The sequence below is a fragment of the Pseudorca crassidens genome, chromosome 1, assembly GCF_039906515.1.
Source record: "Pseudorca crassidens isolate mPseCra1 chromosome 1, mPseCra1.hap1, whole genome shotgun sequence".
NCBI classification, from domain to species: Eukaryota; Metazoa; Chordata; class Mammalia; order Artiodactyla; family Delphinidae; genus Pseudorca; species Pseudorca crassidens.
The window spans coordinates 119,956,800-119,978,926 of record NC_090296.1 but is presented as its reverse complement, the minus strand read 5'-3'; the positions used below and the strand labels follow the sequence as shown (position 1 = coordinate 119,978,926).

General features: G+C 42.6%; 2 protein-coding genes across 23 annotated transcripts in view; one reads left to right on the top strand and one right to left on the bottom strand.

Annotated features, from left to right (window-relative positions):
• Positions 1–5,745, bottom strand: part of TMEM202 (transmembrane protein 202) — a 56,339-nt gene extending 50,594 nt beyond the window's left edge. For 7 of the 21 annotated variants that reach the window (XR_010946790.1, XR_010946784.1, XR_010946780.1 and 4 more), the window contains exons 1-2: positions 5,109–5,745; positions 3,153–3,223 (exon numbers count right to left, since the gene is read on the bottom strand). The gene's annotated coding sequence lies outside the window, so the exon portion shown is untranslated. The remainder of the gene's footprint in view (positions 1–3,152; positions 3,224–5,108) is intronic. The other 14 variants (XR_010946799.1, XR_010946802.1, XR_010946796.1 and 11 more) reach the window with 5 other exon arrangements.
• Positions 5,746–5,766: 21 nt separating this feature from the next.
• HEXA (hexosaminidase subunit alpha) overlaps positions 5,767–22,127 on the top strand; it is a 38,836-nt gene continuing 22,475 nt past the window's right edge. The window contains exon 1 of one of the 2 annotated variants that reach the window (XM_067752627.1): positions 5,767–6,069. In XM_067752627.1, the coding sequence (XP_067608728.1) occupies positions 5,817–6,069 (253 nt within the window). In that variant the 5' untranslated portion in view covers positions 5,767–5,816. The remainder of the gene's footprint in view (positions 6,070–22,127) is intronic. The other variant, XM_067752637.1, reaches the window with a different exon arrangement.

Genomic DNA, 22,127 nt, shown 5'->3' with positions numbered 1-22,127 from the left:
TACCAATGTCGATGAAATTTCCAAATGAAAAGCCAAGTATTCTTGGTGAGAAAGGATGAAAACAGATGTTGGCATGGCAACCAGTACCCTCTACAATGGTCATTGTAGCATTGTTTACAACTGAGAAAACTTGGAAGCAACCTAAATGTGCATCATAGGGAATTGGTTAAATTATGCAACATGCGCACTATTCTTTTGTTCTTCTGGGGAGATCAAGAGAATCTTGATTTGGGAATTCCCTGATGGTCCATTGGTTAGGATTAAGCTCTCTCACTGCCGGGGCCCCAGGTTCCCGGGTTTGATCACTGGTCAGGGAACTAAGAACCCATATGCCTCACAGCACGGCCAAAATTAATAGAATCTTGATTTGCACAGAGCTTTGGAAGATAGTGGGGTCTCCAGAGGCATAGATAGGAGAATAAGAAGACCCTGGGGCTAGAAAGTCATGGAAAATTTTGGGTCTTGTGCAATGAATGTCAAGTCATGAGGGAATAGATATTATAAGGAAGTTCAAGTAACTGACAAGCAAAGAGGAAAACTGACCAGAGAAGCAGATATTCAGAGAGGAACAGAAAAGTCATGAGTAGTCAGACCCTTGATTTCTGCTCTTTCTGAGGTCTGGTTTTCTGTTTTTTTGGGTTGTTACGTGTATCACTTCAGTAGACCTCCTTTTCCCTGAAATAACATGAGTCCCTATTCCTTGCAAGCAAAAGGCATGTCATGGAGATAAAATCAACATATTGTGACAGTGTGAGGGCTTATGACAGACCTGCATTTAAAGATAAGAGGCAAGTCAAATTATCTGGTAAGCCCTTTATCCTAATCTACATCTCTGAGCTCAGCCTACTCTACTAGCTGCCATCCCTCCTCTGTGCTCCTTTTGTCTCTCACAAACTTCTCTCTCACCAAAGTCCTCTTTCCCCCTAATTTTTAACCTTCTTTCCTTTTTCCCTTGACTATTTCATATGATCTCAACTGTCATCTTTGAGCAGACGATGCCCAGAGCTCTCTTTTGAGCTCCCAGCCTGTATTTCCTTGGCTCTGCTGGACATTCCAACTCCGCTGTTCTTCCGCCTCTTCCAAAGCAGCATGTCTCAGAGCTCATTATCTTTTTTCCAAAACTGGCTCTTCCTTTTGTATTCAGTTAATGGCACCATGATTCCCTCAGGAAACCAGACTGGTACACCTTTTTCTCTCTTCTTTCCCTTGACCCCATCCCTACTTCACCCAGTTAGTTGCTGAGTTCTGTCATTTTGTATCTGAAACATTACTGCATTTGACCCATATCCCCCTTTCCCACTGTCACTCCTTTTGCTCAGATCTGTTTTGTTTTTTAAAATTTTTTGGCCATGCTGCGTGGCATGCAGGATCTTAGTTCCCTGACCAGGGATTGAACCTGAGCCCCCTGCATTGGAAGCACAGTCGTAACCACTGGACCACCAGGGAAGTCCCATCAGATCTATTGAAAGTTCCCTCAGGGCTTTAGTTTTTCTAATTATCTGACCATAGAAAACCACCTGTGTAAATATCCAGGCAATTTTTTTTTTTAAAGTCTATGTGTAGGCTAGGATTGGATAGATATAGGACAAGGCCAGTTATTGCAAGAAACGTATGTCTAGAGTTAGGGAAAGTTGTTAAGAATTAGGGAGGGACTTCCCCAGTGGCGCAGTGGTTAAGACTCCACGCTCTCAAAGTAGGGGGTCTGGATTCGATCCCTAGCCAGGGAACTAGATCCCACATGCATGCTGCAACTAAGAGTTCGTATGCCACAACTAAGGAGTCCACAAGCTTCAACTAAGGAGCCCACCTGCCACAACTAAGGAGCCCACGAGCCACAACTAAGGAGCCTGCCTGCTGCAACTAAGACCCGGTGCAACCAAAAAAGAATTAGGGAGTAAGCCTGAAAAGATAACTAGAATAGTTATACGACTAAATAGGAGAGAAGAGGGGATAAGGCTCGAAGAAAAGACAAACTGGACACAGAAATATTTTTAGTATCCCCAAGGAATGCTGTACATGTTTAGTAGTGGTAAATTGGGTAGCATTCTGTAATTCTGGAAACAGCATGGGAGGAGCTGGAGGTAACAGGGTACAGCAGAGGTAGGGATGGCTCCATGTGAATTGCGATGGGTCTAAAGAGAGTCAGGGAGCATGGATAATTTGGACCATCTCCACTTCTGTAAACTTTGACAAATTAAACAAAGCTTAAGTCTCACTGGTCTGGCTAGCCAATGTGGAAGAGGAAAAATGAAGCCATCGATCTCAGGTGAATTGGGGTCTGCATTTCCTGAGCCCCATAGCATGTGAGAATGGTCAGGTTGTTTTAGAGAGCTCTGAGCCAACAGGCTCAGCCTCAACCTCAACCTCAGCCTCAGCCCCAATCTACCTGCACATGGCTTTCCCCATTTGATTCATCCTATATACGTTAATGGATTAATCTTAGCCAATTTCAGCTCTGGTCTTGTCACTCTTCAGCTAAAGAAATTTCACTAGCTTCCCACAGACTCAAGAGTAAAATCCCAATACAATCTTCAGACTAGCTTTCAAGGAAGTATGATAGATGTAAAAGCAATAGATTTTGGCATAGAAGACCTGGGTCCAAATACTGGTTCTGACAACTATCTATGGGGCCTTGGTCAAGTTATTTTAATTATCAGAGCCTGCTTCCTCATCTGTAAAATGTAGATGATACTCAATTTCACACAGTTGTTGTGAGAGATAAAGAAGATAACATGTATCTAGTACACAGTACCTTGATCAATAATTTCCTCCTTTCCTTACTTCATTACCCAGCTTCAACTTACTTTTTCTAAAATTATTTTTATCCGTATTTCTCTTTATGCACTATTGGTTCTAGTAAAACAGAATTGCTCACATCCCTGGTATCACACCAGATTCTTCAGAGATCTCTGCCTAGGTTCGTTTGCCATTTCATTCTATTCATTCAAAAATATCCATTAAATGACTATGATGTGCCAGGTGCTGTTCCAGAACCTGGGGATCTTAAAGTGAACAAGTTAGATGGAGTTTTCTTTCTAGACTGCAGTTCTTCTCCATGGATTGCTCTTTCCCCTACACAAAGAAATTCTGTCTTTCAAAATTTAATACAAATGCTTCCTCATTCATTCAACAAACACTTGCTGAACACTTACTATGTGCAGATTCTTGACTCAGGCAGTAAGGATACAACTGTGGAAAAGATGCCACTCATTCAGCATGTCGTCTGTGGAGAACATGGACAAGTAAAGAGGCTGCAATGAGGGTGCCATAAAGAAACATCCTAGGGGAGATGTCTAAGTGCTTCCCAGAGTTTCTCACATCAGAGCACACACAGGTGTTTGTTCTTGGCTGGAGATGACTGACCAGGATGTCTAGCTACCCCAGGCTCTGCCTGGCCACCCCAAGGATTGAGGGGAGGGGGTGGTCACTGTCTCAACACACTGGTACTCCATTCACAACATACTTGTTGGTCTGGTCTAGGCTAACACCTGAAGGATAAGTAGATGCTAAATAGGAGAAGAGATATTCCGGGCCTTTCACTTATTTAGTGAATCTACTAAATACTTATTATATAAATACTTTATTATATAAATACTTTATTATATAAATACTTTCTACTTATTTAGTGAATCTACTATGTGCCAGACACTGTGCCCAGGGCTAGGAATACAACAGTGAACACAGAACCTGCCCTTAAGGAACTTTTACTTAAGGGATACAGACAAATGGACAGGCAATTACAATATTGAGGTAAGTGCTCTGATGGAGATAAGCTCAGAGGGCTATGGGATCTTACCCAGGTGTGAGAAGTCAGAGATTTACAGGATGGTAAAATTTAACTTTAGACCTTCAAGTAAGTGGTGGGAGTGGGAGGTGGGCAAGGCATTCCAAGGAGAAGGGAATATGGTAGAAGTGAGATAATCACGGCACATTTTCACCTTGCTATCCCCCCAAACCCTATGCTCAATATGCCATCTTCATCCACACCTCTATGCTTTGCTTTGCCCATGCTCCCCTTCCCTGCCAACGCATGTTCTGGAAGCCAGCTCAAGCCACTTCCTCTTTGAAAGACTTCCCCAGGCAAAATTAGTCATTCCCTCCTCTCTCCTACGCTGATGACTCTACTTTATGAACCAAAAGTCTGGACACATTGTCTGACAGTGAATTCTTTTTCTGATATGTAATTTTATTAGATGCTATAGATAACGGAAATTAAATCATGTTTTATTCATTTAACAAGTTGTCTTTAGTAAACAGAAAAACAGAGAAAACAACCAGATATTATATACTATATATTATCTGTGTCATTATTTTTGTTATTCATCTACTGTCAAAATTGATGGCAATGTTGTGTATATACGAATCTAAACAGTTTATCATGTTAAATAACTGTTCATTTTAATTTTTGCTACTATTTCTATGCTAGGCTCTGAACATTTACTTGTATTATGATGATTTTTTTTAACTTTTAATGGTTGTTCATTACATTTCTGATTGTCTGACATACTGTCAGAGAGAGGATAACTGGAATAATATGTTTGGAATATTCTCTCAACAATAATCTCTAAGTATTTTCATTAGTAATTTTTACAGTCTCCTTATTTGGGTCCAGTTCCTTCATTTTGTGACTCTTCTATGTAAATTACTTCTCTCCTGGTACTGTGCTCTGATAATATAGTGGTGAGCAAGGAAGACAGGGTCCCTGACTCAGTAAGTAACTGTGTTCTCACTGATCAGCCCTCAAGCCTCTCGTGTATTAACCCCTCTGCTTCTGAGCAGATCCACTATTTTCTGGATCTACAGCTCTCTTCCTTTCCCACTGCTATAGTTCAAGGTCTTATTATCTTCCACCTCCAATTAAAAAAAAAAAAAAGCTCTGCCTAACTGGTTTCTTATCCATCCGACTATTCAACATGAGATTTCTAAAATGCAAATCTTTGGGCTGATTTTCAATTGCCCACAAAATTAAGTCCTGACTCTCGGACTTCTACGTAAACCCCTGCGGAACTTCGCTCTGGGTATAAGACCTGTCTTATCTCTGGGTATTGTCGAACTTGCACCCAAAGTTCAAGCAATGTCTTACTGCTTGCAGTAAGTACAGGACCTACCTGTTCGCGGAGTTTTGTCTGCGAGGAGAGGATCTGGGGGCGGTTACTAGGAGATTATCAACCATTAAAGGAAGAGCCTACACTAGAGGCTGGAAATGGGACGCCTCAAGCTTGCTGTGAAAGTACACATTTTTTCCCCAGTCGTAAGTAGATCCCATTTTTGTGATCTTATAATGCCCTCTCTAGCTGAGCCATTCTCACTACCTAATTCCAGACCCTTTCTGACCCACAGCATCAAAAGGAGCTGTGCTTTTAAGCCTCCATTTTTTTGTTTCTTAAGTTCCCTGGGCCTGGGACGTCCTTTACCTCCCAGCAGGCCTCGCGAGCCCTTATTCCGTGTTCACGATTCGGGAAACTCTCCTTTCTCGCTCGCCCACTCAGCCTCCCCACGTGGGGCTTCTACCCTCTGGTGCGCTTAAAGTTCTGTGACCGCAGGCCTGACACCTGCGGTGGTGCATTTAGCTACTGCTCCACCAGGCCCGTGAACCGCCTGCACCTGAACCATCACCGATGCCCCGCACCATCCACTGCACGCCACAGGAGCTCCCGGCTCACGCCGGGACTGCAGGGACGGGTAATCCGTCTTCCGGGGTCGCCGATGAAGAGCTGCCTCCGGTCACGTGACGCGCCTGTTATCACGCGGGGGCGGCTCACCTGACCAGGGTGTCACGTGGCCCGGCCCTCTGGGAGAGAGGAGACCGGCGGGCTATGGCAGGCTCCGCGCTCTGGTTTTCGCTGCTGCTGGCGGCAGCGTTCGCGGGGCGGGCGACGGCCCTGTGGCCATGGCCCCAATACATCCAAACCTCCGAGCAGAGCTACACCATCTTCCCGCACACCTTCCAATTCCAGTACCACGTCAGTTCGGCCGCGCAGGTAGGCTGCTCCGTCCTCGACGAGGCCTTCCAACGCTACCGTGACCTGCTCTTCGGTTCCGTGTCCTTCCACTTTCCCCAACCCATGGGTGAGTCGGACCTGTCCCGTCTCGTTCCCGGGCTCCGAGAGGGCCTTCCTTGGGACAACTCCCCCAGACCTCCTGAAACGCCATTCCTTTGGCTTTTGACCAACCCTCTAGTCTATCCCAGTCCTCTAGCCTCCACTTCCACCTGCCCTTTTTCCCCAGCTGTCCTGTCAGCCTCCCCAAGGATTAGTCCCCCACCTCCATTCACTGAGCTGACTTCTGCGGCCAGGGCTTATCCGGAATCCTGTCCTCGGGCTATGTATTTCACCAAAAATCTCTGCTTTAGGACTGCAGTTCATTCAGGATAGCAAATTACTGAAAATACGGTGCCAGTAGACATCTGACCATGTTCAAGTGTCGAGGGTCCTAGTGAGGCTGTGACCAGGGCTGGGGAGAGGAGACCAGAGCTGACACTCAAAATTGGTTAAGACAAGACAAGAGGGATAAGCAAAATTACATAAAAGTATCTGACACATAACATATTAGGTAAATGTTTAAACTGTGAGAAAAATCATAGAACGCTTGCATAAGGAAATGTGTTTTGAGCAGCCACTGAAAGTGAGGTGGTGTATGTACAGAAATTGGCCAGGACGGAAAGGATGGTATTCGAGGAAGGAAGGCAGGCTTAGGCAGAAGCACAAAGGGTTATGATTGAGCTCAAAGTTCTTGGCTGGTGTGTGTCATGAGGGTGGGGGGGGGGGGCTCGGGAGGGGTGAGGTTGGGGCGAGTGTGGGATTGAAATGAAGAGTCGGGAGTGCTTTGGATATGGGTTTCATCTGAAATAGCAGGGGCCGGTAGTTTTCTTTAAGGCAGCTGCTGAAAATTGTGTTTGAGGATGGTTATTTCACAGCGAATAGAAGAGTAGACTCATGAATAGAGTCAGCAATGCAAAGAAATAAAATTCTAGCTTATGGGCTTAACATTTAGAATTTTCTCGAAACTCTCCTGGAATCTAGTTCTCTGGTTATGAGGTATAGGTGTTTATGGAGGGAAGCCATATTTATGGTTGAGCCGTATGGTAGTGTCATTTTTTCTGGCATTTTAAGTATGCTTAAATTACTTTCAAAAGTTGTCATATGAGGGACTTCCCTGGTGGTGCAGTGGTTAAGAATCCACCTGCCAATGCAGGGGATATGGGTTCGAGCCCTGGTCCAGGGAGATCCCACATGCTGTGGAGCAACTAAGCCCGTGCACCACAACTACTGAGCCTGTGCTCTAGAGCCCACGAGCCACAGCTACTGAGCCCGTGTGCCACAACTGCTGAAGCCCGCATGCCTAGAGCCTGTGCTCCGCAACAAGAGAATCCACCACAACGAGAAGCCCGCCCATCACAACGAAGATTAGCCCACACTCACCACAACTAGAGAAAGGCCACACACAGCAATGAAGACCCAATGCAGCCAAGAAATATAATTAATTTTTAAAAAGATGTTTAAAAAGTGTTGTCATTTGATATGTAGAATTAAAAGTATTTAATCAAAAAAATGGCACTTAGAGTGTGACAGATGATTTAGGTAAAGAAATAGCATCAAAGGTAGTTCTTCACTGGTAAGATGCATTAGGCCAAGGAGGATAAAAGGTATGCTCTTGTGTCCATGGTCGATCACATACTTCTCTGAATCTTTCATGACAAGTAATAGAATGCTTCACATAAAACTGGCACTCAGAATATGTTTATTTTGGTATAGAAAAGTTAGGGACTGACTTAAATCTGTCACCTAATTGGTGGTTTGGTATCTGCCTATTCCAGTGCTGGGCACTCAGTGGTTACAGGAAAAATATATGACCCAGTCCCAAGCTTTGCAGTCCAACTGGGGAATATGAAGCAAAAGGATACAGTGTGTTTAAATTGCTTAACAGACACAGGGAACTATATTCACTATCCTGTAATAAACCATAATGGAAAAGAATATGAAAAAGTATATATGTATCGATACATATGTATAACTGAATCACTTTGCTATACACCAGAAACCAACACAACATTGTAAATCAAATATACTTTAAAATAAAAGGCTTAAAAGGTAATTAGAATGTTTACTAGTATTATATAAATTAGGATAATTCCTATACTTCTAAAAATTAAGTCTTTACCTGCATTGCTATAGGACTAGAGTTGAATCAAGAAAAGAGAAATAGGGAGGTTATGTGACAATGGTGTGCTGTAAATTCCCTAATGAAACAGATTTAGAGACAGACAAGAAACTAAATAAAATGTTCATTTCAATTTATTACCTCCCTGTAAATAAATTTGCTCTGTTAGTCGAGGGGTCTTATCCAATGACAGAATGAAAGGTGTTTTGGGTGAACATTACCAAAGATAGACAAGTAACTTCTTTCTCTGATGTTCCTCCTATGGAGTCTTCTCTTTGGAATACAGGTTCCTGGAGAGGCTTTCAAATGACTTGAGCCATAATCCTATTTCTGCAAAAAGAAGGAAAATCTGTGGAGGAAAACAACATCAACAAAGCCCAGACTGTAGTATATTTCCCTATGGGGTTGATTTTAGTAAAGAAAACAACATATGCAAGTTAAAACTTAGCTAAAGCTTCTCCTCCAGATAACTTCCTTCCTTGTAGGCTTTGGGCCAGTGTCTTCCTTCTTCTTTTTTTTTTTTAATATTTGAATTTTATTTTATTTATTTTTTATACAGCAGGTTCTTATGACTTTTCCATTTTATACACATTAGTGTATACATGTCAATCCCAGTCTCCCAATTCATCACACCCCCACCCCAACCCCACGCCGCTTTCCCCACTTGGTGTCCATACGTTTGTTCTCTACATCTGTGTCTCTATTTCTGCCCTGCAAACCGGTTCATCTGTACCATTTTTCTAGGTTCCACATATATGCATTCATATACGATATTTGTTTTTCTGACTTACTTCACTCTCTATGACAGTCTCTAGATCCATCCACATATCTACAAATGACCCAATTTTGTTCCTTTTTATGGCTGAGTAGTATTGCGCTGTATATATGTACCACATTATCTTTATCCATTTGTCTGTCGATGGGCATTTAGGTTGTTTCCATGACCTGGCTATTGTAAATAGTGCTGCAGTGAACATTGGGGTGCATGTGTCTTTTTGAATTATGGTTTTCTCTGGGTATATGCCCAGTAGTGGGATTGCTAGGTCATATGGTAATTCTATTTTTAGTTTTTTAAGGAACCTCCATACTGTTCTCCATAGTGGCTGTATCAATTTACATTCCCACCAACAGTGCAAGAGGGTTCCCTTTTCTCCACACCCTCTCCAGCATTTGTTGTTTGTAGATTTTCTGATGATGTCCATTCTGACTGGTGTGAGGTAATACCTCATTGTAGTTTTGATTTGCATTTCTCTAATAATTAGTGATGTTTAGCAGCTTTTCATGTGCTTCTTGGCCATCTGTATGTCTTTGGAGAAATGTCTATTTAGGTCTTCTGCCCACTTTTGGATTGGGTTGTTTGTTTTTTTAATATTGAGCTGCATGAGCTGTTTATGTATTTTGGGGATTAATCCTTTGTCCGTTGATTCGTTTGCAAATATTTTCTCCCATTCTGAGGGTTGTCTTTTTGTCTTGTTTGTAGTTTGCTTTGCAAAAGCTATTAAGTTTTATTAGGTCCCATTTGTTTATTTTTGTTTTTATTTCCATTTCTCTAGGAGGTGGGTCAAAAGGATCTTGCTGTGATTTATGTCAAAGAGTGTTCTTCCTGTGTTTTCCTCTAGGAGTTTTATAGTGTCTGGTCTTACATTTAGGTCTCTAATCCATTTTGAGGTTTTTTTTGGTGCATGGTGTTAGGGAGTGTTCTAATTTCATTCTTTCTTTTTTTTTTTTACGGTATGCGGGCCTCTCGTTGTTGTGACCTCTCCCGTTGCGGAGCACAGGCTCCAGATGCGCAGGCTCAGCGGCCATGGCTCATGGGCCCAGCCGCTCCGTGGCATATGGGATCTTCCTGGACCGGGACACGAACCCGTGTCCCCTGCATCGGCAGGCAGACTTTCAACCACTGCGCCACCAGGGAAGCCCTAATTTCATTCTTTTACATGTAGCTGTCCAGTTTTCCCACCATCACTTATTGAAGAGACTGTCTTTTCTCCATTGTATATCTTTGCCTCCTTTGTCATAGATTAGTTGACCATAGGTGTGTGGGTTTACCTCTGGGCTTTCTATCTTGTTCCAGTGATCTATATTTCTCTTTTTGTGCCAGTACCATATTGTCTTGATTACTGTAGCTTTGTAGTATAGTCTGAAGTCAGGGAGTCTGAGTCCTCCAGCTCCGTTTTTTTCCCTCAAGACTGCTTTGGCTATTTGGGGTCTTTGGTGTCTCCATACAAATTTTAAGATTTTTTGTTCTAGTTCTGTAAAAAATGCCATTGGTAATTTGATAGGGATTGCATTGAATCTGTAGGTTGCTTTGGGTAGAATAGTCATTTTCACAATGTTGATTTTTCCAATCCAAGAACATGGTATATCTCTCCATTTGTTTGTGTCATCTTTGATTTCTTTCATCAGTGTCTTATAGTTTTCTGAGTACAGGTCTTTTACCTCCTTAGGTAGGTTTATTCCTAGGTATTTTATTCTTTTTGTTGCAGTGGTGAATGGGATTATTACCTTAATTTCTCTTTCTGATATTTCATTGTTAGTGTATAGGAATGCAAGAGGTTTCTGTGCATTTATTTTGTATCCTGCAACTTTACCAAATTCATTGATAAGCTCTAGTAGTTTTCTGGTGGCATCTTTAGGATTCTCTATGTATAGTATCATGTCATCTGCACACAGTGACAGTTTTACTTCTTCTTTTCCAATTTGTATTCTTTTATTTCTTTTTCTTCTCTGATTGCCATGGCTAGGACTTCCAAAACTATGTTGAACATAGTGGCGAGAGCGGACATCCTTGTCTTGTTCCCGATCTTAGAGGAAATGCTTTCAGTTTTTCACCATTGAGAATGATGTTTGCTGTGGGTGTGTCGTATACGGCCTTCATTATGTTGAGGTAGGTTGCTTCTCTGCCCACTTTCCGCAAAGTTTTTATCATAAATGGGTGTTGAATTTTGTCAAAAGCTTTTTCTGCATCTATTGAGATGATCATATGGTTTTTATTCTTCAATTTGTTAATATGGTGTATCACATTGATTGATTTGCATATATTGAAGAATCCTTGCATCCCTGGGATAAATCCCATTTGATCATGGTGTATGATCCTTTTAATGTGTTGTTGGATTCTGTTTGCTAATATTTTGTTGAGGATTTCTACATCTATATTCATCAGTGATATTGGTCTGTAATTTTCTTTTTTTGTAGTATCTTTGTCTGGTTTTGGTATCAGGGTGATGGTGGCCTCAAAGAATGAGTTTGGGAGTGTTCCTTCCTCTACAATTTTTGGGAAGACTTTGAGAAGGATGGGTGTTAGCTCTTCTGTAGATGTTTGATAGAATTCACCTGTGAAGCCACCTTGTTCTGGACTTTTCTTTGTTGGAAGATTTTTAATCACAGTTTCAATTTCATTACTTGTAATTGGTCTGTTCATATTTTCTGTTTCTTCCTGGTTCAGTCTTGAAAGGTTATACCTTTCTACAAATTTGTCCATTTCTTCCAGGTTGTCCATTTTATTAGCATAGAGTGGCTTGTAGTAGTTCCTTAAGATGCTTTGTGTTTCTACGGTGTCCGTTGTAATTTCTCCTTTTTCTTTTTTTTTTTTTTTTGCGGTATGCGGGCCTCTTCACTGTTGCAGCCTCTCCCGTTGCGGAGCACAGGCTCTGGATGCGCAGGCTCAGCGGCAATGGCTCACGGGCCCAGCCGCTCTGTGGCATGTGAGATCTTCCCGGACCGGGGCATGAACCCGTGTCCCCTGCATAGGCAGGTGGACTCTCAACCACTGCGCCACCAGGGAAGCCCCTCTCCATTTTCATTTTTAATTTTATTGATTTGAGTCCTCTCCCGCTTGATGAGTCTGGCTAATGGTTTATCAATTTTGTTTATCTTCTCAAAGAACCAGCTTGTAGTTTTATTGATCTTTGCTATTGTTTTCTTTGTTTCTATTTCATTTATTTCTGCTCTGATCTTTATGATTTCTTTCCTTCTGCTAACTTTGGGTTTTGTTTGTTTTTCTTTCTCTAGTTCCTTTAGGTGTCAGGTTAGATTGTTTATTTGAGATTTTTCTCGTTTCTTGAGGTAGGCTTGTATAGCTATAAACTTCCCTCTTAGAACTGCTTTTGCTGCATCCCATAGGTTTTGGATCATTGTGTTTTCATTGTCATTTGTCTCTAGGTATTTTTTGATTTCCTCTTTGATTTCTTCAGTGATCTCTTGGTTATTTAGTAACGTATTATTTAGCCTCCATGTGTTTGTGTTTTTTAAGTTTTTTTCCCTGTAACTGATTTCTAATCTCATAGCGTTGTGGTCAGAAAAGATGCTTGAAATGATTTCAGTTTTCTTAAATTTACTGAGGCTTGATTTGTGACCCAAGATGTGATCTATCCTGGAGAATGTTCCATGCGCACTTGAGAAGAAAGTGTAATCTGCTGTTTTCGGATGGAATGTCCTATAAATATCAATTAAATCTATCTGGTCTATTGTGTCATTTAAAGATTGTGTTTCCTTATTAATTTTGTTTGGATGATCTGTCCGTTGGTGTAAGTGAGCTGTTAAAGTCCCCCACTATTATCATGTTACTGTCAATTTCCTCTTTTATAGCTGTTAGCAGTTGCCTTATGTATTGAGGTGCTCCTTGTTGGGTGCATATATATTTATGATTGTTATATCTTCTTCTCAGATTGATCCCTTGATCATTACTTAGTGTCCTTCCTTTTCTCTTGTAACATTCTTTATTTTAAAGTCTATTTTATCTGATATGAGTATTGCTACTCCAGCTTTCTTTTTTTTTCTAATTTATTTATTTTTAATTTTTGGCTGCATTGGGTCTTTGTTGTTGTGCACAGGCTTTTCTCTGGTTTCAGCAAGCAGGGGCTACTCTTCGTTGTGGTGTACGGGCTTCTCATTGTGGTGGCTTCTCTTGTTGTGGAGTACGGGCTCTAGGCGCACGGGCTTCAGTAGTTGTGGCATGCAGGCTCAGTAGCTGTTTCTCGCAGGCTGTAGAGCGCAGGCTCAGTAGTTGTGGAGCATGGGCTTAGTTGCTCCGTGGCATGTGGGATCTTCCTGGGCCAGGGCTCGAACCCATGTCCCTATCATTGGCAGGCAGATTCTTAACCACTGTGCCACCAGGAAAACCCCTCCAGCTTTCTTTTGATTTCCATTTGCATGGAATATCTTTTTCCATCCCCTCACTTTCAGTCTGTATGTATCCCTAGGTCTGAAGTAGGTCTCTTGTAGACAGCGTATATATGGGTCTTGTTTTTGTATCCATTCAGCAAGCCTGTGTCTTTTGGTTGGAGCATTTAATCCATTCACGTTTAAGGTAATTATCGATATGTATGTTTCTATGACCATTTTCTTAATTGTTTTGGGTTTGTTTTTGTAGGTCCTTTTCTTCTCTTGTGTTTCCCACTTAGAGAAGTCCCTGTAGCATTTGTTGTAGAGCTGGTTTGGTGGTGCTGAATTCCCTTAGCTTTTGCTTTCTGTAAAGTCTTTGATTTCTCCATCGAATCTGAATGAGATCCTTGCTGGGTAGTGTAATCTTGGTTGTAGGTTCTTCCCTTCCATCACTTTAGATATATTGTGCCACTCCCTTCTGGCTTGTAGAGTTTCTGCTGAGAAATCACCTGTTAACCTTATGGGAGTTCCTCTGTATGTTATTTGTCGTTTTTCCCTTGTTGCTTTTGATAATTGTTCTTTGTCTTTAATTTTTGTCACTTTGATTACTATGTGTTTTGGCATGTTTCTCCTTTGGTTTATCCTGCCTGGGACTGTCTGCGCTTCCTGGACTTGGGTGGCTATTTCCTTTCCCATGTTAGGGGAGTTTTCAACTATAATCTCTTCAAATAATTTCTTGGGTCATTTCTCTCTCTCTTCACCTTCTGGGACCCCTATAATGTGAATGTTGTTGTGTATAATGTTGTCCCAGAGGTCTCTTAGGCTGTCTTCTTTTTTTTTTTTTTTTTTTGCGGTACGTGGGCCTCTCACTGTTGTGACCTCTCCTGTTGCGGAGCACAGGTTCCGGACGTGCAGGCTCAGCGGCCATGGCTCACTGGCTCAGCCGCTCCGCGGCATGTGGGATCTTCCCGGACCGGGGCACGAACCCGTGTCCCCTGCATCGGCAGGCGGACTCTCAACCACTGCGCCACCAGGGAAGCCCTGTCTTCATTTTTTTTTCATTCTTTTTTCTTTATTCTGTTCCATGGCAGTGAATTCCACCATTCTGTCTTCCAGGTCACTTATCCATTCTTCTGCCTCACTTATTCTGCTATTGATTCCTTCTAGTGTATTTTTCATTTTAGTTATTGTATTGCTCATCTCTGTTTGTTTGTTCTTTAATTCTTCTAGGTCTTTATTAAACATTTGTTACATCTTCTTGATTTTGCCTCTATTCTTTTTCCGAGTTCCTGGATCATCTTCACTATCATTATTCTGAATTCTTTTTCTGGAAGGTTGCCTATCTGCACTTCATTTAGTTGTTTTCTGGGGTTTTATCTTGTTCCTTCATCTGGTATAAAAGTCCTCTGCCTTTTCATTTTGTCTATCTTTCTGTGAATGTGGTTTTCCTTCCACAGGCAGCAGAATTGTAGTTCTTCTTGCTTCTGCTGTCTGCCCTCTGGTGGATGAGGCTATCCAAGAGGCTTGTGCAAGCTTCCTGATGGGAGGGACTGGTGGTGGGTAGAGCTGGGTGTTGCTCTTGTGGGCAGAGCTCAGTAAAACTTTAATCTGCTTGTCTGCTGATGGGTGGGGCTGGGTTTCCTCCCTGTTGGTTCTTTGGCCTGAGGCAGCCCAACATTGGAGCCTGCCCAGCTCTTTGGTGGGGCTAATGGCAGACTCTGGGAGGGCTCACACCAAGGAGTACTTCCCAGAACTTCTGCTGCCAGTGTCCTTGTCCCCATGGTGATCCACAGCCACCCTCCCGCCTCTGCAGGAGACCCTCCAACACTAGCAAGTAGGTCTGGTTCAGTCTCCTATGGGGTCACTGCTCCTTCCCTTGGGTCCTGATGTGCACACTGCTTTGTGTGTGCCCTCCAAGAGTGGAGTCTCTGTTTCCCCCAGTCCTGTTGAAGTCCTGCAGTCAAGTCCCACTAGCCTTCAAAGTCTGATTCTCTAGGAATTCCTCCTCCGGTTGCCAGACCCCCAGGTTGGGCAGGCTGACATGGGACCCAGAACCTTCACTACAGTGGGTGGACTTCTGTGGTATAAGTGTTCTCCAGTTTGTGAGTCATCCACCCAGCAGTTACAGGATTTGATTTTATTGTGATTGTGCCCCCCTACCATCTCATTGTGGCTTCTCCTTTGTCTTTGGATGTGGGGTATCTTTTTTGGTGAGTTCCAGTGTCTTCCTGTTGATGATTGTTCAGCAGTTAGTTGTGATTCTGGTGCTCTCGCTAGAGGGAGTGAGTGCACGTCCTTCTACTCTGCTATCTTGAACGAATCTCTCCTCCAGTGTCTGTTTTTTTTAAAAATTTTATTTATTTTTTGGCTGTGTTGGGTCTTCGTTGCTGCACATGGGCTTTCTGTAGTTGCTGTGAGCAGGGGCTACTCTTTGTTGCAGTGCGTGGGCTTCTCATTGCAGTGGCTTCTCTTTTTGCGGAGCATGGGCTGTAGGCGCGCGGGCTTCAGTAGTTGTGGTGCATGGGCCTAGTTGCTCCACAGCATGTGGTATCTTCCCGGACCAGGGCCCAAACCTGTGTCCTCTGCATTGGCAGGCGGATTCTTAACCACTGTGCCACCAGGGAAGTCCCATGGGCCAGTGTCTTTTCTTTTTTTTTTTTTCTTTTTGGCCGCATGGGGTCTTCATTGTGGCGTGCGGGCTTTCTCTAGTTGCAGCAAGCGGGGGCTACTCTTCATTGTGGTGTGCGGGCTTCTCATTGCGGTGGCTTCTCTTGTTGCAGAGCACGGGCTGTAGGCCCATGGGGTTCAGTAGCTGTGGCACATGGGCTCAGTAGTTGTGGCTCACGGGCTCTAGAGCGCAGGCTCAGTAGTTGTGGCGCCCGGGCTTAGTTGCTCTGTGGCATGTGGGATCTTCCCGGACCAGGGCTCGAAGCCGTGTCCTCTGCATTGGCAGGCGGATTCTTAACCACTGCACCACCAGGGAAGTTCCATGGGCCAGTGTCTTTCTTAATTCAGCACAGCTTCTGGTTTTGATCTGATCCTGGAATTCAGTGAAGTTCATACTTAACATTTTCTAAAAACCAAGTCTAGTGTTGAGGTTCAACTCCATTCTGAGTTTTCCTCCAAGGGTTAGCTGTAGTCATTAATTGTAAATGATTTGTGGAAGTGTTTAGTATTTGCTACGTGTTTTGTAATTGACAGGTGTTTCTGCCAACTGGAGGGTGTGTGTTGCATGTTTTTAAACCTGTTAAATGGAATTATTTTAGATATTTGAATAAGCCTAGTTCTCTGTTTTGATTATTAAGCCACATCATGTTTGCAAATCAAAGACCTGATTATTTGGGATTGCACCCAACTAATGTTGCCCCAAATACTTTTTGGGGTGCTTGATGGAGTTGATAAAGCCCAGGTAAAGTGACTAAATCTGATTATGTCATATGACTGCATTCTTCTTTGCTTTTCCTGAAACTAGTTGATTGAATCCATAGTCCTTAATGATTATTATAAAGTTCCAATCCTGTTCTGATGTTCACACGCACATCCATATGAGTTACTTAGGATGCCATTGTCCCTGAACAAAATAATTCCCACCACCCTTCCCCAGCCCTTTTATTCTAGAATGGAAGGAAGATTATTGTATGAGTATCTGTATCCTTCTGCAGCCATTATCAATATTTGATTTGCTCATCCTCAGATATTAAGTGACCAAGTTAATAAGTGGCATAACTCATTATAATTTGAATCTCCTAAAATACCTCCTTTGGCCATTCCTTCTATACTGACGCCCGGAACATAGTAGATACTTAATTATTTGTTGGATATATTAAAATTAACTTAAAAGGGCTGCTTTGTATAAAAGTTTGTAAAAATGCGTCATGGTTTTTGTTTATTTCTAAGATCATCAAAAAGGAGATGATTTGCAGGTTTCATTTAGAATTGATTGTCTTTCCTTTCAAGTTTCAAATTTGGAATATTAGCATGTGACTCCACGGAAAGGAGGATCACACTATGCTGTGGTCCTAACTCAAGCTGCCCTTAACCCATCACAGAATTGGAGATGCATTGGAAATGCGTCTAGAGAGTGTAGGAAGAAAACCGATAAGGGGCAGCCCGGCTGGGGAGAAGAGTAACGCTGATTAGTTTTCTCCGCTCTAATTGGACTAGTGGCTGTGTACACTTTAACCTTTCCCATGACAAGGACAAGGCATAGTCCTGCAGAAGCCTTACATATATTGTCTTAAAAGCAAAGAGGAAGAATACAATGCAGGAAGAGAGTTTTGTAGTAGAATTATTTTTCTTGTGAAGGGGTATGCGGAGGATGGGGGGATACGTAAAGAGGAAAAATACAGTGATTTGGGAAGAATAGGTTGCAGGAGCATCGTTTTTAGTGAGGGGCAAAATAATTGTGTTCCATTTTGAATTCCTGGGCCTAGATTAGCTAGGCCTGCAGTCCTCAACCAGCCTCTCTTCTCACTGCTGAACCCAAGAAGCTCAGCTTGGTCAAGATGTGTGTGGGTAGTCTGGGCCTGGTTTATGAAAAATTCCAGTCTTATTTCCTTGAGCTATCGCTGCTTCCCCCTCACCCTGCTTGAAGACCTATCTCAGTAGAGGACTCAGGGTCTGAAACATGATTTATTCAGGAGTCAGCCAGAGAATGTTTATTAATCACTTCTTTAACTATGTGCCCTTGGCAAATCGCCTAACTTGCAAGCACCTACTGCTGCTTTTTTTTTTTTTTTAACGTGCCTACATTCCAAGCATTTCTGAGGATAACAAGGAGATAATGATGAGTGTTTTTACAAACTTTGCAGGAGGATACACAGCAGAAGGAAGAACTTGGTGATTTTAAAAATGAAACAAAATACAAATAAAACGTCTAAGCCGCAGAGCTGCCCTTCCTCCCATCTCCTTCCACTCCACTTCCTTACCTCCACACAGAAGAGTGAAGCAGGGCAGCTTTTTCCAGTTGATACCTTCTTTTTTGATTTGTTTTTGTTTTTAACAGCAGGTGTGGGATTTTTTTTTTCTCCTTATAGCTACTCAGTCTTTCTGGGGCATGTTGTCGATTTCTTAGCCTGTTGAAGGCATAAACCTCAGTCCTTTTCCTAATGATTTGTCAACTGAAATAAAAATGCACAACGTGAGAGCTGTGAGTTTCCGTTTTATTTGGGGACTTACTGAGGACTGAAGCCCAGGAGACAGCCTCTCTAATAGCTCTGAGGAACTGCTCCAAAGAGGTAGCCGGGGAGATCAGCAAGCATATATGTGATTTTGGAGAAAGGGGTACATGCAGTCAAGCACACATCTCGGTAGAAGGTTGCTGTTGGTCACGAGGAACAGATATCTTAATGATTTTAGTGCTTTTCTAAGTATGGAAAGATGCAAGAAATTGGATTTATAAAATTTTCTCCTGAAAATATCTAACTATCTGAAGCCGTGTTCTGCCAGTTTTCCCAGAGCCCAGAGTGCCTCATTCCTGATCTCTGCTCTGAACTCCTGTCAGGGTGTGTTGAAGGTCAGCAACTGCATTGGCTAATCACCCAATTCTTGTAGAGCTGGATGGTGAGTGACATTCTTCAGGTAACAATTATACAGAAGGAAAGGAGTTTTGCTGCCCAACCAATACTTCTTTTAGAAATGAAAGAGGTTACTCTTATGTTTCTGCATTTTCCAAAATTTCTTCTGCTGGCCCTAGAAACAAGTGACAAGATTAGAGTCAATGTGCATCACCTAGAGGTGTAACCAATCGGATGAGAAGCTTTCTCCCACCTTTGTGGGGCCACTGAACACAAGGTCAGCCGTATAATTGTTACCTAAAGAATGTCACTCGCCCTCCAGCTCTACAAGGATTGGGTGATTAGCCACTGCAGTCGCTGACCTTCTCAACACACCCTGATAGGAGTTCAGGGCAGAGATCTGGAATGAGGCATTCTGTGCTCTGGGAAAAGGAGGAGGTTGGGTCTGTAGAGGTGAGAGGTGTATATGTGAAGGATTTTCTATGATCTTCCTCAAGGCTTATGGTTCTGTAATCTGTTGTAATAGAGAAATGGGTTTGCTTTTCTTCTCTATCCCTGGTTGTAGTGAATAAGACCTTTTACTGGGTCAGGAACTTCTCTCTTTTATTTCCCCTGCATCCCTTTTAAGCTGCTGTTATTGCTTAAGCTCTCTGGCCATGCACTCAACCCTGATCTCTAGCCAGCAGTGGGGTGCTATCGCTGTGTCCACATCTTGAGGTTGGCTGCGGCTTGGGTCTGGTGTGGAGCTCTTTCCTCTGGAAGTGTATGCTCAGATGGCAGGGTGCTTGTCAGCTCGGGTGTCAGTAAGTAGCCTCCCTTTCTTTTGTAAAGCTTTGGGTTGGGAGCAAGGGAGATGGCTCACCAGGTACACTGTGTCCTGGATGAAAAGTTTAACTGCTGTCCTATTCAACTTTGTCCTGGTAGTAAGTAATAACTAGGAACCCACATTTGTGGCTTTGGTCTTTTGACTAGGGCCACAATCCTAGTATGAGGAAGATTCAGAGTTCCAAGCCCATGTCCCTTTTATATGTTGGAGTGTCAGCCTGTTTGCCATACAGGGTGGCATCACACAGTAGTGGAGCCCTCAGGCTTCTGTAAGAAGCTCATGAAAAGCCCTCAGGGAAGCTGCTCTTATGGTGTGGTTATCCCACAAGGCACCCTGCCCCTGGGCTCCTCCAGCCAAGTGGCAAACATGACTTTTTAAGAAAAGGGAAGTAGGACTTCCCTGGGGCACAGTGGTTAAGAATCTGCCTGCCAAAGCATGGGACACAGGTTCGAGCCCTGGTCCGGGAAGATCCCACATGCCATGGAGCAACTAAGCCCATGCGCCACAACTACCGAGCCTGTGCTCTAGAGCCCGCAAGCCACAACTACTGAGCCCACGCGCCTAGAGCCCATGCTCTGCAACAAGAGAAGCCACCGCAATGAGAAGCCCGCACACTGCAACAAAGAGTGGCCCCCGCTCGCTGCAACTAGAGAAAGCCCGTGTGCAGCAACGAACACCCAACACAGCCAATAAATAAATAAATAAATAAATTTTTAAAAATAAAGAAAAAGAAAAGGGAAGTAGAAAATGGAAGGAAACTAGCATTTATTATCTGGCACTTGCTGTATGTTATGCCATCTAATCTTCATAACAGCTCTGTGAGATTAGTGTTATACTCATCTTTCAGAACTGAGACTCAAAAGAGGTTAAGTAACATGTCCAGGGTTACACAGCTAGTAGTGGTGGAGCAGAAATTCCAGTCTGGTCTCTTTGTCTACCAAGATTTTGCTCTTTTCACTGTGCAATTTTAGGGCAGTCTACTCATAAATACTTTTACCAAGCGTTATACCAATTAACCATTTGGAAAACTACTGGCCTCTGGTAGGATTAAACCCTGATCAGTAACTTCTGACATCTAATTGCTTTAATCATTAGCACTCAAATTCTAAATACTTTGATCCCTGGCCCATTGTTTTCAGATTCCAGTAGTATTTCTAGCTGGCTTCCTCCCTTCCATTCATCCTTAGTACAAGCAGTTTTTATTAAGGAACAATAATTTGTCAGTAGCACTGGTTCAAGGAATATTAATGAGCTGCCCCTGTCCTTAAAGAATTTACAGTCTCATACCAGAAAGCTACAGTAATCAAAACAGTATGGTACTGGTACAAAAACAAACACATTTGAATGGAACAGGATACAGAGCCCAGAAATAAACAGGCGCACTTATGGTCAATTAATCTATGACAAAGGAGGCAAGAATATACAATGGAGAAAAGACAGTCTTTTCAAAAAGTGGTGCTGGGAAAACTGGACAGCTCCATGTAAAAGAACGAAATTACAACATTCTCTAACACCATACACAAAAATAAACTCAGAAAGGAATTAAAGACCTAAATGTAAGACTGGATACTATTGAATGGGAGAAAATATTTGCAAATGATAATGACCGATAAGGGATTAATACCCAACATACGTAAACAGCTCATACAACTCAACATCAAAAAACAACCCAATAAAAAAATGGGCAGAAGAAATGAATAGACATTTTTCCAAAGAGGAAATGCAGATAGCCAACAGACACATGAAAAGATGCTCAATATTGCTAGTCATCAGAGAAATGCAAATCAAAACCATAATGAAGTATTACCTCACACCTGTCAGGATGGCTGTCATCAAAAAGAACACAAATAACAAATGTTGGCAAGGATGTGGAGAAAAGGGAACGCTTCTACACTGTTGGTGGGAATGTAAATTGGTGCAGCCACTGTGAAAAACAGTGTGGAGGTTTCTCAAAAATTTCTATTTCTCTAAAAATAGAGCTACCATATGACCCAGCATGTTCCACTCCTGGGTATACATCTGAAAAAAACCAAAAACACTAATTAGAAAAGATACATGCAACCCAGTGTTCATAGCGGCATCATTTGCAATTGCCAAGATATGAAAGCAACCTAAGTATCCATCAACAGTTGAATGGCTAAAGAAGATGGTGGGTGTGTGTGTGTGTGTGTGTGTGTGTGTGTACACACACACACAGTGGAATGCTACTCAGCCATACAAAAGAATGAAATTTTGTGATTTGTAGCAACATAGATGGACTTGGAGGGCATTATGCTAAGTGAAGTAAGTCAGACAGAGAAAGACAAGTACTGTATGATATCACTTATATGCAGAATCTAAAAAATACAATGAACAGTGAATACAACAAAAAAGAAGCAGACTCAGATACAGAGAACAAACTAGTGGTTAGCAGTGGGGAAGGGGGAGGGGCAGAATAGGGTTTGGGGAGTGGGAGGTACAAACTATTGGGTATAAGACAGGCTCAAGGGTGTATTGTACAACACAGGGAATGTAGCCAGGTT